Raw genomic sequence first — 17,504 nt, 5'->3', positions numbered from 1 at the left:
CTCTTTCTTTTTTTTTCTACTAGATATATTTATGAATCAGGGGAAAAGAAATAAATAGTACTATGATGGGGACAACTAACTCTTCAGAAAAGACTAAAAGTCTTGAAATTTAAAAGTTTTCTTAGACTGCAAATCCGCTCATTGATCAGGGAATAAATAACTGAATTGAAATGTAAGGTCTTACTTTACTGCTCCTGCAGCTTTGGGAATTGGGGGAATTCTATAAATGGGTGGATCTCTCCCTCCCTCCCTCTCTCTGTCTATCTATCTATATATTTGAGATAACTGATAGGAAAGAAAACTAATGCCTGCACAACAAGTAATTTAAGCTATGATAAAGGCCAACACAGCAACCGGTAATTTATATACTATTGCCAGGTCCTGACTCACATCTGCTAGTTTCAGCCTCTCCATGATGAGAGGTGGGTGAGGGCTGGAGTGGTCTTACAACCCAACATCGCCTCAGCTCAAGAGAAGTCAACAATGTTATCACTGTCGGGAACAGCACTGTTGTACCAACAGCGAAAGCCATCAAGGACCGTTGTTGTCTGTTAGACACAAAATCAAGAAAGGAAGATGGCATAGGGCCATCGCATGGAGCAAATAACCTTCAAATTGAGTCATGTAGTACGTTGGCACTGACTCAACCTAGACGTTTGGAGGATTGACCAACAGGCATATAGGTAATGATTGGTACAACAACTATGCAGTCTTAGACCCAACAAACAGCAGATACCATAAAGAGCAATGATAAATCATCATTTGATTGATTAGTGGTCGATATGCATGATGCTGGAGCTCTCGTCGAATTACTATTTTAAGGCGGAAGCTAGGGCTAACCCTCCCCAGTCAAAGCTGACAAACACACCATTTCGGGATTGATTGGCAGCTTACGCAGAAAGTGGGACGCGATGCGCGTCGCTCACCGCCTCGGTAGACGCGTTGCAGTATGGAGTACTCCGTATACCAGTGATAATCTTTCTCAAGGGGTGAGAAGACCTACATAGACATCCCATTGAGGCTGCTGTGACCTCTCGCAACTATCATGACCAAGCAGACCACTCCGCCTCCCGAACCTGCTACAGCTACCGCTACCGCTACAGCCGCCTCCCACGAACCACCGTCTCTTCCAGCCTCTCCCCTCCCCAAGCGATCCAAGACCGACGCCGCCGAGAACGGGACCTCTACAAGCATTGCCTCCGTCATGGCCTCCTCCAATGGCACCGCCGTGACCTCGATCTCGCAGCCTACTCCTCCGCTGCTGGTGAAGAAGCTGACCGAGTCGGCTCGGGCACCCACCCGTGGCTCGGCCTTTGCGGCGGGATACGATCTCTACAGCGCGAAGGACACCGTGATCCCGGCCAAGGGCAAGGGATTGGTGGATACGGGATTGGCGATTGCGGTGCCTGAGGGGACGTGTGAGTGAAATCCCACAGTAGCTCCTGATAGTATAAAATACATGCAGTATGCTGATGATCGTTGAAGACGGCCGTATCGCTCCCCGCAGCGGTCTTGCAGCCAAGAACTTTATCGACACTGGCGCCGGTGTCATTGATGCCGACTACCGGGGGGAAGTCAAGGTGTTGCTGTTCAACTTTTCGGACGAGGACTTCACTGGTATGGTTTGCCCAGCGTTGATGGATTATGTATCTTGACTAACACGACTTGTCCGATGCGAATAGTCAAAGAAGGAGACCGAATCGCCCAGCTCGTTCTGGAGAGGGTAAGTCAAGTCAAGTCATCATTAACTTTCGTGTGTACGTTTTCTGATTGTCAATCCTATTTTCTAGATCTACACTCCTGAAGTCGTGGTCGTCGACCAACTCGAAGAAAGCATCCGTGGTGCGGGCGGTTTTGGCAGTACCGGTAAATAGAATCATCCAGCATTGAAGGTTGATACGTCAGAATACGATATCTCTCGCTCCTATCCTTTCGAAAGGTTCCACGTCAGACCAAAACTTGAATAGATGGGAGGGCGTTTATTGACTGATTCTTGGACACTGAATCTTCTTGTTTGACTAGAATAATATCAAACATGGTACCTACCTAGCTTAGGTAGTTCTTAATGACCTCATGTCATGAAATGATGGTTATGAGGGAGGTCAGATAGGTTTCTGGTTCAATTGAGTCGAAAATCATTGAGCGAAACATAGAAACTGGTAGCCAGATACCATTTGTTCTGCCAGCTTAGACTAGAGTCCTATACCTCTAGATTCATTTCTATCTATTGCAGGTACTTTATCGATAATGCCATACTATTGGAGATCAATGCACAGGCAGGACATATATATAGTTAGGAGTAAAGAGTATTTATTCCATTCCATTTCTGTCTTTAGATCTTAATGACCAAGGTATCTGTATGCGGTAGGAAGTTTAAATGGTAAAACCATATAAAGCTATTTTCTTTTTTCGCCCTCATTAAACGGAGGATTTCATAAAATCTCGGCAATATAGAGCATTTCAAATAGATATGCAGATAGATCTGATCTATATTTATCACTTTCACAGCATCTGTGGGATGCTTATGATACTAAGCGAATACACTGCCACTACAATACAGTGCATATTTCTATCACCATCAAATTACTAACCTGTAATCGCCTCTAAATCGCAGCACTGCAAATGCAGACATTAAAGCAGCATCCTTAACAAGCAGCACGGCATAGCAATCAGGTGTATTGATCAAACCAATCATGATTGAGGATTCGGGATACTGTGGGGAAGCTTTACCCAAACGGTGATAGCTACGTAAGGGTACCCCTCACCCCGCTTCAGGGCGGCATTAACTCCGACCAGAGGGGAAGCTATTATTATCGCAGATTTTCGATCGATAGGCAGCTAGGCAGTGGTTGCATGCATGGACTGTCAGTCCAGTCACATCACGCGAGGAGTGCATTCTTTTTCCTAGTGAGAAAGATAGATCTGTGCATGTGCAGTTTCTCTCTTGCATTTGCTGTTTGATCATCTCGTCTCGTCTCATCCAATCAATCCGATCCGTCGGTCTCGTCTGTTCTGCAACCTAACCAGTCTTAAGAAGAAGAACCAAAAAACTAGTGGGAGAGGCCTATCATACTCGATTATTCCTGCCTGGCCAACTCGCACACCATCCCCTGTCCCGATGTCGTCGTCGTCGTCAGAGGAGCAGTCGCTGGTCCCGGAGACCAAAGTCCTTGCCATAGCCAGCCATGTGAGTAGGAATAATTACATAATTACGTACATACCACATACCAACCATTACAATTCATTGCAATTCCTGGACGGAGCCTGATGCTGACGCTGATAAAATAGGTTGCCTATGGGTGCGTGATACACCATATCATTTCTGGACAACTTCTACCTCTCTGATGTCGATTTCTCTTGGCTGAATTTTAATCATCATCCTGCTTGACGGTGGTATGTACTGATTGTGTTCAGATATGTCGGAAACACAATGGCCACGTTTGTCATGCAATCTTTGGGATGTGAAGTTGCAGCAATAAACACGGTTCATTTTAGTGAGTACCAACCTGTCTTGTCAGCAATCTGACGAACTCTGGCTGGAGATTATTTTATTGCATCCTTTCAAATAATGACGGACTGACAACAGACTCAAGGCAACCACACCGGATATAAACAGTTCAAAGGCACCAGGACAAGCGCACAAGAGATCCGCGACCTCTATCAAGGTCTCTGTCAGAGCGACCTGACCGACTTTGATGTCTTGCTATCGGGGTACACGCCCAGCGCGGCAGCCGTCGAGGCCGTCGGCGAGATCGGGCTGGATCTGCAGCGCAAGGCGGAGAAGCAGCCCGGGTCGTTCTTCTGGAGTGAGTACTGCCTCGTCTGACTGGAATGTTTGGAAGAAATGTCGACTGACTCTATTGACAGTCCTGGATCCTGTGATGGGCGATCAGGGCCGTCTCTATGTTAACGAGGATGTGGTGCCAGCGTACAAGAAGATAATCCGCCATGCAGATTTGATACTACCGAATCAGTTCGAAGCGGAGTGAGTAGCTTCCCCCTTACCTTCTATCCTTTCTCTACTTACGTCTAACTCCACAGACTTCTCTCTGGAATCAAAATCTCCTCTTTGAAAGACCTCGCAGATGCCATTACCGCCATTCACAAGACATACTCCGTGCCCCATGTGGTAGTCACATCGGTTCAGCTGTCGAATCTGGGTTCATCGACACCGCCCTCTACGCTGACAATTATCGGCTCGACGACCCGCTCCGACGGCTCGCCACGGCTGTTCCGCGTCGACGTGCCCGCGCTGGACTGCTTCTTCAGCGGGACGGGGGACATGTTTGCCGCCCTGACGGTGGCGCGACTGCGGGAGGCCGTCTTTTCTGCTTCGGCGGATCCAGCCCTGCGCAATACCCGCTCCTGGGTGTCGCCAGACGACGTCTCCCCGACAGAGCTCCCGCTCGCTAAGGCTACGGAGAGGGTGCTCGCCAGCATGCACTCGGTGTTAGAAAAGACGCTGGAGGCGCGCAGTGCCGAGCTTGCAGCGGCAGCTGCAGCAGGTATTGAAGCTGACGACACCACGAGCAGCGAGGAAAGGCAGAAACGGGAGCATCTCCGCCGGACAAAGGCGAGCGAGGTCCGACTCATCCGGAACGTGAACCTGCTGCGCAATCCGGTGGTTGAGTTTCGAGTGCAGGAGTGGCGAGTTGACGATAGATTATCCTGAAGATAACCCAGATACATTATGTTATACATAATGATTGGTGTTCCGTCCAGTCCGTCAGTTCACTCCGGTCGAGCAACAATCCATATTCAACAAAATTCGGGAAATAGAACTGACCTGACCTGAAATGAACTGAATTAAACTCGTGATTGGAACACATAAATAGGAATATGCGTGTGGGAGGACGTGAGTATGTGCATGACTTTTTCTTTTCTTTTCTACTTCCAAAGCTGAGGCCTCGAGTGAATGAGTGTATCGATAGAATGGATAGATACATAATACAGTACATACATACGGCTTTTGTTCCTAACTCATCGGGAAGGAAAGGAAAGGAAAGCAAGGCAAAACAGAAGGTGTGGTGGTCTGTATCTACCATACAGTACATACTATCTAGACTAGATTGGATGACCCATCTAGACTGCAAGAAAGAAAGAAATATCGTACTACTACTGTAGATTCATAGTCATCGATCGATCTTCTGCAATTAATTGATATCTACATGTACATGTACTGTCCACACACTTCCAATAGCCTATATATGTACTGTACAAACAGGTGCTCACCTACCCTACCCTACCCTTCACAATGAGCTCAGCTGCGCTACAAGCAACCTTGGAAAGTAGCAGTTCTATAGAAAGAATAGAATATCTAGGTAGAATAGTGTAATCTAATGACTTTTAAGTGCGTATAGCGTATAGACTATACTGTACAGTCCATGCTACTTACCTACTCGTACAATCCCACCATAACTTCGTACTGGTTCTCGCCTGCATACATACATAGATCAATCAAAAAGAAAGCTGCGTATTTGCATTTCCCGGACTGATACCCGACAGATCCGTCTCCAACAGCGACATAATATTGACGTTGCCCGCGAACCAGTTCCCTAGCGACATCGAATCCCCTGTGAAGCCTGAGTCAAAGTCTGCTGTTGCTGCCATCCCTGTCGGATCCCCGTTGATAGCTGCTGCTGCCGCCGGGTTAGGGAAGCCTAACGCGCTGAGATACGGTTCGAGATCATCGACCACCGGATACGGGACCGTGGTCGTAGTCGCAGGATCAGTACCAGCACCAGTACCCCGGCTACTACCCATGTTTTGGTGGTCGGCTGTCGTGGGTCCACCAAGACAAGGAGAAACTTGCTGCTGCTGCTTCATCTTCGCGTCAATGTACAGCTCCGCGACGCGGTGAAAGACATGGCACAGACGACGGAATTTCTCCGCTGCCTCTGCCACCTCGCTGGCTGATTGGAGAGAGGAGACAAAGTCGCCGAGGCGTTTGAGGTCGGATAGATCAGCGGTCGCGATGGTGTGGCAGAACAGAACCATGAAGGGGGTGAAGGGGCAGTTCATGAGGATCCTGCATGAATCCCCAATAACCTCGTTAGTCTCGTGCAAAAGGTTTCTCATACTGCTGTGTAAAAGTCAACTAACCAAGAAATGTAACCATGCCAAATATAGCTGTTGCTGTCTTTGTATCGCTCCGAGTTGCGCTGATGTGCTTTCAGCGCCGATCGAGCCGTTTCGATGCAATCGTTGCTGAAAATCGTCGAGCTGTCCATCGGCCCTGGGGGAATAGTCCGATAAGCTAGCGTCAGGAGAGAGTAGTACATGATCTCGCATGACGTGATCGCCGCTTCGTAGTACACTGGATTATACGCTCGCGAGGGATCAATCTGAGAGAGACAAAATGCATGTTAGCAAACGAGACAAAAACTTTGTCCCTATACACACCTCTAATATCTCTCTGTACCACATCTGCATATCTGATATAATCGCTTTTGCTCTCCGCGGGATGTCCGACCCTGATAATGCTTGCGGCGAATACAGCTCCTCGTATATCCGCCCTTGAAACCGCCCGATCCGGATCCAGTGCTGGTACATTACTTCCCACATGCCCAATCGGGAATCTGGAGACAGCTCCGGTAAGTCAAGAGTGATATCAAAGTCCTGCAGTGTTGACGAATGACCCAGTCGCAGGGAAAGGCTCTTGTCCAGGATGTAAGTGTACCAGAACATCCTCTTCTTCAGTTGAATGTCCAACTTGCGATCGCCTGGTGATTCCACAGATCGGTGATAGCCCAGAGTCTGACACAGTCGGGCGGCAGTCGATGTGAGGGCCCAGCACAGAGACGGCCGCGATATGTCGATGGCGTAGGAAGCCTGTTGAGTCAGTGACAGAAAAACAAATCGGGGGAAGGCGAGGTATGGCCACTTACGCCAAGAAGCAGTGCCTGGATATTTTCAAACGTCGGCGCAGTAAAGATATCGAATCTGCCCAGGGCGTACTCGAAATTCGCGCGACATATCGCCGCGCTCTCTTGCGACTCGGGAACGCTTCGTCCCCGCAACATGCCCACTTCCAAGAAAAGATAGTAGAGGCCTCCGTTCACCAATGTAAATGTGGCAAGAGAATAGTCCTCAACGGCAAAGTAGACCTTTTTGCACAGCTCGTTGAATTGGTCAAAGTCAAGAAAAGGGAGATCTAAAAAGTTGTGCGATTCTGGTGAAGTCAGCAATCACTCTGTAAACTTGCTCCTCGGTAACGATTACCCTTGCAGAGACGTAGGAGAGATACAACAGACGCCATGGAAGGCATCTTCACCGAGGACAGGTCGAGCGCGACATTCCCCTGGTGGTTCGGAAACCGCCAGTCATGATTTATCGACAGCGCATGTTGTTTCTCAATCAGGTTTCGCAACGCTGTCAGCGCTTCCTGCATCTCCGGGCTGCGGTCAACCAGAACATCGTTGTTCATGGCATGCTCAAAGACGCGGCTCGCATGGATCGAATGCGCCCGCAGCGACGAATCTCCTTCGAAGGCCGTGTTCGTCTTCGTAGCGGAGCTGTTGCGTTCTGCAGGTCCTGCTGACGAGGACAGGATCTCCTGCTGGGAATACGACGGACTCAGAGTGACAGACGGCCGTGAGGGGATCGCCGCAGAATGAGCAGCGAGATTCTGAAGGAGGACCTCGATTCTTGCCAAGCGGCTTTCGATGGCTTCAATCTTCTTTTCACTGAGACAGCGTCAGCAGAAAAGAGCGCAAAGAAAAAGAAAAGAAACATTTCTATGGAAAATTTCAAAAAAGTGAGGTACTGCATACTATTGGCTTGAAATCAGAATCCTCTGACGGTGTTCTTTCGGTCGATTCGCCGTGCGGCAGACGGTATTAGATGCTCGACAGTTTGAGCAAGGCGATCTTTTATCGCATTTGATCTTGAATCCGTCAATCGACATATACTATATTTTCTCCAGTCTGGAAAGAAAAACGGAGGGAGCACACACTTTTCTCATCCGACAGTTATCACACTGAAGAGGGAGTAATCTGCGTTAGCACTGACATAGACATATGATACTAACTAATATAATATGGCAAACAAGATAAGAATGGAGCTGGAGCATGCATACTGCCCGCCAAGAGGGAACGTTCTGCTGGGATCGACTATCATCTCCCCTCTCCGCCTCACTGCCGCTTTGATCCATTGCTCTGGAAACAGACGGATCCCGGGAATCGTTTAGACACGAGAATTGCGTCTGTAGTTTGTAGCAATGGCCGCAAGAAGGGGCAGTAGTGTCGCGGCGATGGCATGGATGCCTCGGAACCCTCGGCTCCCGAACGATTATCAGATACCTCCATTCTGCCAGCAAAATCCAAAGGCGGTGTCCTATACTATCCCATAGCAAGTAGGCGGTACGTGATATTTGAATAGCCTATATAGGAAGTTGCACGTGACCCAGAAACCTCGCATCAAAAACTGCTGATTTTCTGACCTCTCCGCTCTCATGTTTTTGCATGGTGAGTTCGAACAAAGTGAGGGTTTGGTCTGGTCAGGTTGGGTCAGGTCAGCTTTTATGCCTGAGGTGTCCAGCATCTGTACCTCCACTCCAGGGTGACTAAGGCATCTACCTGCACCTAAGGTAGTGTAATTTTACGGTACACCACATCTACATCACCCACGGATAACTACCTAAACTCCTGTTTCATCATGGATCGATCCATGGATGCTACTATTCATCATTTCCGCTCCGGTGAGAATGATGACTGGTGGATGGATAGTACATACACTCTAGACAAGAACAAGACCAACACAATTCAGAATATATGTACAGTACATACGATAGTAATGGATGCTTTTTAGTAACTGAATTAATCTCATTCAATATCTCCAAAGGGAAATTGCGACAACAATAATCCACCCTTTGCTTGCGTAATCATGATCCATTTCTAACAAAAACAGCAATGGTCTATGTAGAATCAATGAAGTCGTTGAAAATAGCCTGTTAGGAGAAAAAAATTTTCTAACCATCTGGAAAAGAAGTAGAAGAGAAGAAACAAGAAATATCAAGGAGGGAAGGAGAATGAAGATAAAGTGAAGGTAGGAGAGATGATCAGGAGTCAGTGAGGATAGAAAGAGGGTGGAGAAAGGCGTAGACGAGTAGGGACAGATTAGAAAATAACATTATGTACCAACTCAGAATATTCCGCTGGTTAGAATCAGGGTGGTAATCCATGTAAAGTACGCGTACAGGGAGAGTGAAAGATCAACAAACGTAACTGTAGCCATCAATCATAGAATCCCAAGCGCCACGCTGAAAAGCAATGCGTATCCCAAGAAAAATGTGACGGTCGGTGGATCTCTCGTCAGACTGCCTGCGGAAGCAGACTTGATTCCAACTTTGACGCTTGCGTTGACAAAGTCTGGACCGCAGCCAAGATTGATTTGCTCGGCAGCCGGTATGTACGTCTGTGTGAGAGGCTGTCCCTTGATCAGGGCTCTTTGCATGAAGACCTCCATGGTCGCTTGTAAGCACTCGTTGCAGGTTGGCCGGCTCGAGCCCGGAAGAGGCATGCCCAGAGGCAAAAAGTACACATAGTAGTCTGTGACATTGGTCTCGTTCATGGCGGCCTCTGTGAAGCAGAAGTTCTCCGTCGAGGGATCCTTGAGACAGGTGGCGTGGTAGATGGGCTCGTAGGCGAGCATTCCTGTGTACGCCTGCACCACGAGTGGATTTCCCAGACTATAATCCTGTCCACACGCGTCTTTATTGATGAGATCCGACGCCAGTTTCGACATGTAAGCCGAGCACGTGCTCAAGTTGGCTGAGCAGGATGTCTCGACTATCTGGTCTAGGGAGACTGCCGAGTGCAACGCTTGGAAGAAGGAATTGGAGTTCTGGAGGAGCAGGGAGATGGCATAGCAGGATTTGAAGGTAGAATCGTCGAGGAAATTGGCGAAGAACTGGGGGCAGCTCGTTGTGGTGAAGTTATTTCCCAAAGTCTCAAACGGGCTGGGAAACGCCGAGTCTGCAGACGTCGAGGACGACGACGAGCGTTTAACAGCAGTTGGTGTCAACTCGCGGAGAGATCCATCGTCAGTGTCCCGCTTGTCCTCACCATTAGCGACCAAGACATCGACGTCGATCTCATTGGCATTGGCGTTCGATGCTTCACGTGGGATGGACGGTGGATACCGCCGATCAGCGATGATCTCGTCCGATCGAGCAACCATGTTCCCCTCCGCAACTTCAGACGGATCGCCAACAGAATTCTCCAAGGCACGAACGATTGAACAACAATAACCGAGCAGAATTAGGGATATTAACGTGAAAAGCGGTGGTCGGGTAAAATTGTCGAGCGTCCAGCCCCGCCGGCTGGGCCGTGAACATCCAGATCGCGCCATGACTGTGGAAGGAAGAGAAGAATAACTGTAAACGATCGAGTGGTTTATTGGGTTTTTTAGTGTAATAAAAACGAGTGACTTAGTCCTAGACGAGACTATGGAGGAAAATAAGGTCGAGGCGGTTCGTCAAGCATGACAGCGCGGTCCATCCACGAGGGAGAGACCAGCCTTGAACGGTACAGTCACGTTGAATCGCAAGAACTGGCAGTTGACGACGCTTCTATTCACAAAAGAAGGCCACTTTGCGATAGTGTCTCTTTTCTCTTCCTACGGGGAAGACGGCAACCGCATATTGTGATACTTCGAACCGCACGCTGCCGTAGGGGATGGATGTTGGCGCGTTTCAGCCCTGGAGGCTGAGCGGCGACACGCTGGTGACAATGCAAGCTGCGTCCCCAAACGTCGTTGAAAAATTCCGTCCCCTTGCGTTCCCCAAACGGCCTCCTCAACACGCGACGGCAAGAATTCGGGACCTTGCAGTCGCCTGCACGCAGCACGATCTTTTTATACTACCCGCAGTCGCATCGAAAGTAGGCCGGTGGGCCGTCAAATTTAATATCAGGAGTGGGCACTGACCCCGTTCTCACGATCGAGACGAAGCGGGGACTCGGGCACACTACTGCATGTTATTCTTGGGAATTAAGACTGGGCCTAGCCAACGAGGTAAACCGGTCAGATCTCGAGTTATCGACAGACGACTGCTAAGCGGAAAGGGGAATGGCGTTTCTTGCTTGGCAGGGGCACCATTGTTACTTCAGTAAAAAGTCAAAAGCTTTTTTATTCACCGTTTTTTTAAGCTCGAGTCTCCCGAGTCGCGAGCCAGGGTGCCAGGGATGAATTAGGCGCCCAGCATGACTTGCGGTTCAGCCGTTCAGGGGTTTGAAACGTTCCAGCCAATGTGCATGATGTATGGCTGTACGGAATACTCCGTATCTAGGTAGGCGGAGACGGTAGCCAGCCATCGAAACTGGAAGAATCAAAGACATCACGGAATGACGGTGGACTGGAGACGTGTCGGAGTCGAAGAGCATCGTCCAAGATGCCTGTCGTCTCGTAGAGAAACCGCGTAGCTGATGCTTAACAAGCGACAGTGCTGTGTGATGCGTGCGTTGGCGACGCCACGAGGATGGCCAAGGAAGGAGCTGATAGGGAAGAGGATGATTTGCAGTAGTTGGTTGGTCCGCGATGGCGCTGTGGAGACACTGGGGAGGAAGGAGCAGCCAAGGTCGATGGAGGGGCGAGACCATTGATCGCTGATCATAACCTAGAGCGTGCACTAATTCTCGTTCAATGGCGGGAAAGAGTATCTCCGTCCGACGAACAGACCTCCTGGAGGCGCAACTGGGAGGGGGTTAAAGTTGTGAAACTACTAATTATAACTGTCGTGCATCGTTGCACTGTACGAAGGGCCAGCCTTATCTCACAAACGCCATCACATGGGGTCATGGACAGGGGCAATCATGCCGATCTCGATCAACAGATCCATACACTGACACTGTCGCGATCACTTAAAGAAACCTATTCCCATAGACATGACAAAAGCGACAGATAGGGCGAGATCCTGAATCTCAAATGATCTATCCGTCCAGAACACCAACAATATAAAAATCTTATATCCCAAGAAAAGAAAAAAAAAAGACGACAAAGCTCAAGCCAATGTGAACGAGCTAGAATAAGACAAGGATGCCTATACACGAAATGGAAAAATTGGGTTTCCCACAAGAAGCCTGTCGAGAAAATTTTGAATAAATGATGGTAACAGAATCAAAGGAATCATTCCACATATCAGAAGGACGATGAAAAGTAGATTCAAGAATATAGAATGAGAGATATATACTGATATATAGGTAGTATCTTGACAGATGGCCGACGCCAGATTAGCTCCTTCGCTGTGGGACATCCCCTAGGGCCACGCCCACGAGGCTCTGTTGTTGGCCGACCTGGCCACCAAAAGGACTGCCCTGACTGACAGCAGGACTCGTGACTGCCTCCTTCTCGCGCTTCACGCGGAAGTACGCCAACTTCGCGAACCGCCCGAGATGGTTCCAGAAATGTCGCCCGGCCTCGTGATTTGCGATCCGATCCAGCAGGTCCACGGTCGCTTCGCGAACGGTCACGTCCGGATGGAAGAGCCCCAAGCTGATATAAAACAACCCCGCCTGACTTTCGGGGGTGACAGTGAGGAGCTGACAGATCCCCGCATAATCTTTCACCGCATGCGACAGGGCCAGGTAGATGGCTCCGCTCTCCTCATGGGACAGTTTCAAGGATCGTAACCGGTCGTGATGGTGTTGCAGGTCCAGCGACTTGATCGGCCCCGATGCGTGGTACGAGGAGGCGACGTCCTGAATAAAAGCATAGTAGGATCGCGTATTGCGCCAGCCTTCGATGCGCGAGACGCTCGCCGCCAACTCCCGCATTTTTGAGGCTTCATCTGGCCAGACATAACCATGACCCCGAAGTGACGCCGGATCCGAGGGGTCGGATTTGGCGCCACTCGGGCTCGACGGATCCTCTCCCGGTCCGATGACGTACAGGGCCGATGCTCCGTAGACGGTCTCCTCGAAGGCGGCAGCAATGCGGGTGAACTTTTGAATGTAGGCGCGCCATTTGGCCCGGATGGCTCCCTCCCCGTGACGCTGGGTGATGCTCCGCATGATGTCCTCCATAAAAGCCGTGTCGCCCGTGGGATCCGCGTTGGCGTTGGATCCCCCAGACTGGTTCGCGGATAAATTGATACCCTGCTGTTGGAAGTACAGCAATCCCTCGGTGACCGGGGCTGGTTCGATGCGGCTGCTGATTTTCATCCGACCGGTGGGTAGGTCACAAAGTAGATCCCACCACTCTGGATGGTTGGCAAAGGTTGGGTTCGTAACCCCCGCCACGAATCCAGGAACCTTGAGAAGATCGTCGATCTTGGTCAAGTCGGTATAGGGGAACGCATGCCGAGTAAATCCTCGCAGAATTCCACCCGACGCCAGCGCACATGCCGCCAGGACGGCCTCTGCCACTTCACCGGATGGGCAATTGTGCCCGAGAAATACGACCCGCTTCTGGGTCAACATGGCATTGACGAGCACGATAATCGGATGAGTATAAGCCCCACTCGTCGTGAGGTGCGGATGAAGCGCGAAGGGTTGAGGGGAGGTCGCATGCGGAGTCGCAAAAGTCTGGATCAGCTTGATCAGGGAGAAATCGCCTACTGTCTCCGGCCAGATGGCGGTGGGAACCTTCACGGGGATGGGGATCTCGTTGTAGATGACTTTGGATTCGAACTCGTGAGTATCTCGCGGCGGCGTATAGCGAGGCTTCCCAGGCGGCGAAGACTCCTGGTCCGTTTCAGCGGCTTCGTCTTCCAGGCGCTGTTGGATCATACGTTCAAATTTCTCGATAAACATGTCTTTCGAATCGCTGGCTTGCAGGATGCTCCGCTCGAGCAGAGACAGTCGGGGCATGAGTGAAAGGTCCATGGCGTTCACAGCATTGTAGAGAGTGGCCAGCGTCTCTGGATACGGTGATTTGAAATAGTCCTCCAGGGCGAGAAGTAGTAATGGCTGCGTCGGGTCAGCTCCATGATCGTTTCCGGGCTGCACATTTGTGGAATGTGGAATGGATGGACTCACTTTATATATATGAAGAAATGAATGGCGCGTGCATATTGCCATTGCTTTGACAACGGCACCCCTATTCTCGTCAGCCGCGCACAGCAGGTCCAGAAGGAGGAGGGGAGACATACCGCCTAACAGTATTATCCTGTTTCGTATTTACCAAATTCAATACATACATCAGGGGAGGACCTTCACTGCCGTCGTCCTCGTCAGTGCTCTCATCCGTCTCTGTGCTCGAGTCTTCCTCCTGCCCGCTATCTTCGTGATGATCACCGCCCGCACTCCCCGTCTTTCGTTTCTTCTTCCGTTTCTTGTTGGCACCTTGCGCCTCGTCCTCTTCATCGGACCCCGTATCCTTATGCAAGAAGAAAATCGTCCAGTCCTGACTCCGAACATGAGTCTGGTCGGGAAGCATCAGTTCTGCCAGCATACTCTCATCGCCACTAATTGGAACTGGATACTGATGTTCCATGATTGGCCCCCTGTCGATGTGAAAGGAGGCCACCAGAATGTATTCGACATGGCGCTCGGAGGAATCGCGGGGATATTGGGACTTGTATCGTCGTGGTCGGCCGGATGCTTGTAGGGGTCGCGAATGGCTCGGAGATCTTTTCAAGAAAGAGGTTGCAGGGGACAGTCGGGGCAGTCCATTGCTGGTTGAATGCGCCGACGACGTCCCAGAGGCCGGGAACGACCCGAGAGAAGGTTTCCTCTCATGTTGGACGTTATTTGCGGGGGTTCGGAAGGGCAGCGCCGTCGACATCGTGGAAACTACCAGGGGTGCTGCTGTGTCACGGACTCATACTCCTAACTCCCCCAATGTTGACTGGCGTTGACAATTGCCTATCACGACAACCAGGGATTAGATCTAAATACGGGGGATAAAAAGGAGGGGATTCGGCGTACCAGAGCTGCAGCCTTTTTTGGTGGGGAGGATGAACCATGTACCAGGTACGGGGTACAGCCAAGTCTTGCAGCCAGCACATGCACCATGCACCGCCAGGGCAGCATATATATGTACGGGGTACTCCGTACTCCGTACTCCGGATAGGGAGGCCGATAAGAAAGAATCAGCACTGATTCAATCGCTCACGACGATTGAGATGGCCTGGGCCACGCCTCCTGTTTCGAGGGGGCGTCGCAGGCTCGCAGCCTCTTGTTCCATCGTCCATTCTTTCGTCGATCCCGCATCGCACAGGCCAGCGAAGCCAAAGTCGCGAACGGCCTTGTGGAACATGACTGGTCCATTTTTAGTTAATTGGTGCCCAGCAGACCAATCATCGTCCGTGGACCAACTTAATTACTTGGAGTGAATTTGGCCGACAGTAGCCAATTAGAGGCTGCCATCGCGGCTGTGCAGCCGGCCCCGGAGCGCACTTGCTCTGTTTGTTTACTCGATTGTTATCTCTGACGTGCAGTAGTACAGCCATATGGTGATTCGAAGATATTCGAAGAAGATACCCGGATTAAAGAGAGGAAGTGGATATTCGAATATTTGGTTCTATCCTCTGGCAGAACCACTATATCCAATTCAATCCATGAGAGATTCGATCAGGCTCTGTCTTTAATTCCCATCTCCAGGCGCATCGTGGTTACTATGGTAAGTAAATCACACTCGGCCTCCAGCAAGACGGTGATTCTAATAGCAGAACAATCCACAACAGGCGACCCATAATGCGCCCTATAAACCATCTCCTCTCTCTTTCGGATCCCAACGAGCATCCCCCTTCCGGAGACAATCTTCGCCCAGTTCACCATCAGCAACAATCCGGCCAAGCACTCCAACCAGTTCCCCCGGAAAAGGCCATACTCCGATCCAATCGCCCAGCAAATTAAGCCAGTCTTACACAGTAGAAGATGAAGAGGCAGTGTCGGGTGACGATGAACGCGCTACAAATGAACGCATTGCAGCTCCCAAATTCCGTGAACCGGCACCTTCCCCGACAAGAGGCGCCAATGCACAGGGCAGTGTTTCTCCCATGACAGGAGCCAAATCCCCCCGTCAGGCTCCCGTGGATAACGATGCTCTCACACGGTTACCGCCCGCGCAATTGAGGGAGATGCGTGAGGCTTTTCAGGTCCTGGATGGGGACAATGACGGCAGCATTAACCGGGACGATGTTGCCGATGTGCTTATGAACTTGGGTGAGTCTTCTTCATGATAGTTCTCCTGATTCCAGCTATATGGCTGACTGCCTCCCATTAGGTCAAGATTCATCGTCGGCCGCAACCTCGCAATACTTTCCTGCCGGAGGTGCCCAGACCATGAACCTACCCACGTTTTTGAATACGCTCTCCACACTCCTAGCTCCGCTATCATCCCAAAAGGAGCTTCTCAACGCGTTTGCCGCCTTCGACGATGATGACAGTGGGCAGATAGATGTTGCTGAGCTGCGGGATGCGCTGCTCCACACCAATCCGGAAGCCGGCGAAAGTCCTCTGACAGAGAAGGAGATTGATGAGGTCCTCAGCGGATTCACAGGCAGAAGGGCATTTGGGGGCAAGAGCGCCCGAACGGGAGGATTGAATGGCGTCAAGCGAGGTGACGTCTTTCGGTATCAGGAGTTTGTTAGCAGCATCATGGGCGGAGCGGATAATGGCAACGGAAACGACAACGTCGACAAAGCGACGGCAAAGGGCTGACAGCAGAATGATTACGATAAGGAATGGATGGTATGAATACGAACGACACGAATACGGACGACGGAGTTTGGGATTGAATTGATCGGTTAGGCATGGGTCTGGCCTATTTATGATGATGTTCCTGATGTATCTATTGCATGTATTCGAGTTATGAATTATGAAATAAGCATCGACTTCCTATGTAATTTCTTTTAATCAATGATATCAATTGCTTTCCTTATCTGAATCGACTGCCGCCTTCGCAAAGAGGGCTCTGGTCTTGGCAGCCGCATGGTTGCTAATGGATGCGATAGATGCGATAAGGCAATTTCTCGAGAAGCCAGAACGAGAGGGAAAGAAGAATCAACTGGTTGGAATCTGGAAGGCTGGGTTGTTCGCTAACTATAAATAGGGAGAAATCCATGGATAAGCAGTGAGCAGTCCAGCCACCTTCCGAACGCCAACCAACCATCAATGAATCTAATCTAACGCGTCGCGTGCCCCCGCATCCTTATTATTCCCCAGCTACAACAACCAGCAGCAGCAGACATACAATGATCTCTCACCCTGGCATCCCCTGTCACAGCTCTCGAGCAGGCGAAAAGTGCTACCTTGCCCAGAGTGTCCGCATCCAAATCGAGTCCCTGCCGGACGAGCTCTCTTGCCCACCATGACATCCAAGCCACCGTCGCAGCTGAACAATCCGCCGGTCCAGTCTTCTCGAAAGCTGCGGAAATTCCAGTCGCATCAGGCTCTCACGTCGAATTCATTCGCCTCCTTCGCGCAACAGCATTCAACGACAGCACAGCATGGGACCACTCGAGCGCGCGATCCGGCACCGAACGAACAGTCGCAGAATTCGCAAGCCGAATCGTCAGCGCGGCCCCGATCACATCGTCGAGCAAGATCCAACAGCGACGCGGG

The 17,504-nt window shown here is 50.4% G+C and overlaps 7 protein-coding genes across 7 annotated transcripts; 3 read left to right on the top strand and 4 right to left on the bottom strand.

Moving 5' to 3' along the window:
- Positions 1–1,045: 1,045 nt before the first annotated feature.
- Positions 1,046–1,874, top strand: VTN77DRAFT_4133 (uncharacterized protein; the record flags this gene model as incomplete). The annotated part of the gene is made up of 4 exons (XM_069420159.1): positions 1,046–1,418; positions 1,486–1,617; positions 1,683–1,723; positions 1,791–1,874. 4 exons carry the CDS (start codon positions 1,046–1,048, stop codon positions 1,872–1,874), a joined length of 630 nt encoding a protein of 209 aa, XP_069281804.1.
- Positions 1,875–3,118: 1,244 nt separating this feature from the next.
- Positions 3,119–4,672, top strand: VTN77DRAFT_4132 (uncharacterized protein; the record flags this gene model as incomplete). Its single annotated transcript, XM_069420158.1, has 6 exons — positions 3,119–3,187; positions 3,289–3,299; positions 3,415–3,494; positions 3,594–3,806; positions 3,868–3,985; positions 4,042–4,672. The coding sequence occupies 6 exons, from the start codon at positions 3,119–3,121 to the stop codon at positions 4,670–4,672; spliced, it is 1,122 nt and encodes a 373-aa protein (XP_069281803.1).
- Positions 4,673–5,457: 785 nt separating this feature from the next.
- Positions 5,458–8,152, bottom strand: VTN77DRAFT_4131 (uncharacterized protein; the record flags this gene model as incomplete). The annotated part of the gene is made up of 8 exons (XM_069420157.1): positions 5,458–6,028; positions 6,103–6,344; positions 6,403–6,831; positions 6,888–7,171; positions 7,222–7,685; positions 7,773–7,885; positions 7,955–7,978; positions 8,078–8,152. 8 exons carry the CDS (start codon positions 8,150–8,152, stop codon positions 5,458–5,460), a joined length of 2,202 nt encoding a protein of 733 aa, XP_069281802.1.
- A 1,085-nt stretch (positions 8,153–9,237) lies between these two features.
- On the bottom strand, positions 9,238–10,350 carry VTN77DRAFT_4130 (uncharacterized protein; the record flags this gene model as incomplete). Its single annotated transcript, XM_069420156.1, has 1 exon — positions 9,238–10,350. One exon carries the CDS (start codon positions 10,348–10,350, stop codon positions 9,238–9,240), a length of 1,113 nt encoding a protein of 370 aa, XP_069281801.1.
- Positions 10,351–12,227: 1,877 nt separating this feature from the next.
- On the bottom strand, positions 12,228–14,721 carry VTN77DRAFT_4129 (uncharacterized protein; the record flags this gene model as incomplete). Its single annotated transcript, XM_069420154.1, has 3 exons — positions 12,228–13,904; positions 13,974–14,034; positions 14,087–14,721. The coding sequence occupies 3 exons, from the start codon at positions 14,719–14,721 to the stop codon at positions 12,228–12,230; spliced, it is 2,373 nt and encodes a 790-aa protein (XP_069281800.1).
- A 318-nt stretch (positions 14,722–15,039) lies between these two features.
- On the bottom strand, positions 15,040–15,305 carry VTN77DRAFT_4128 (uncharacterized protein; the record flags this gene model as incomplete). Its single annotated transcript, XM_069420153.1, has 2 exons — positions 15,040–15,197; positions 15,263–15,305. 2 exons carry the CDS (start codon positions 15,303–15,305, stop codon positions 15,040–15,042), a joined length of 201 nt encoding a protein of 66 aa, XP_069281799.1.
- Positions 15,306–15,555: 250 nt separating this feature from the next.
- VTN77DRAFT_4127 (uncharacterized protein) lies at positions 15,556–16,601 on the top strand (the record flags this gene model as incomplete). Its single annotated transcript, XM_069420152.1, has 3 exons — positions 15,556–15,558; positions 15,623–16,103; positions 16,165–16,601. The coding sequence occupies 3 exons, from the start codon at positions 15,556–15,558 to the stop codon at positions 16,599–16,601; spliced, it is 921 nt and encodes a 306-aa protein (XP_069281798.1).
- Between the last annotated feature and the right edge of the window lie 903 nt (positions 16,602–17,504).

This window comes from Rasamsonia byssochlamydoides (genome assembly GCF_041956645.1).
Source record: "Rasamsonia byssochlamydoides strain NRRL 3658 unplaced genomic scaffold VTN77scaffold_3, whole genome shotgun sequence".
NCBI lineage: Eukaryota > Fungi > Ascomycota > Eurotiomycetes > Eurotiales > Trichocomaceae > Rasamsonia > Rasamsonia byssochlamydoides.
This window is presented reverse-complemented; position numbering and strand designations above follow the sequence as displayed.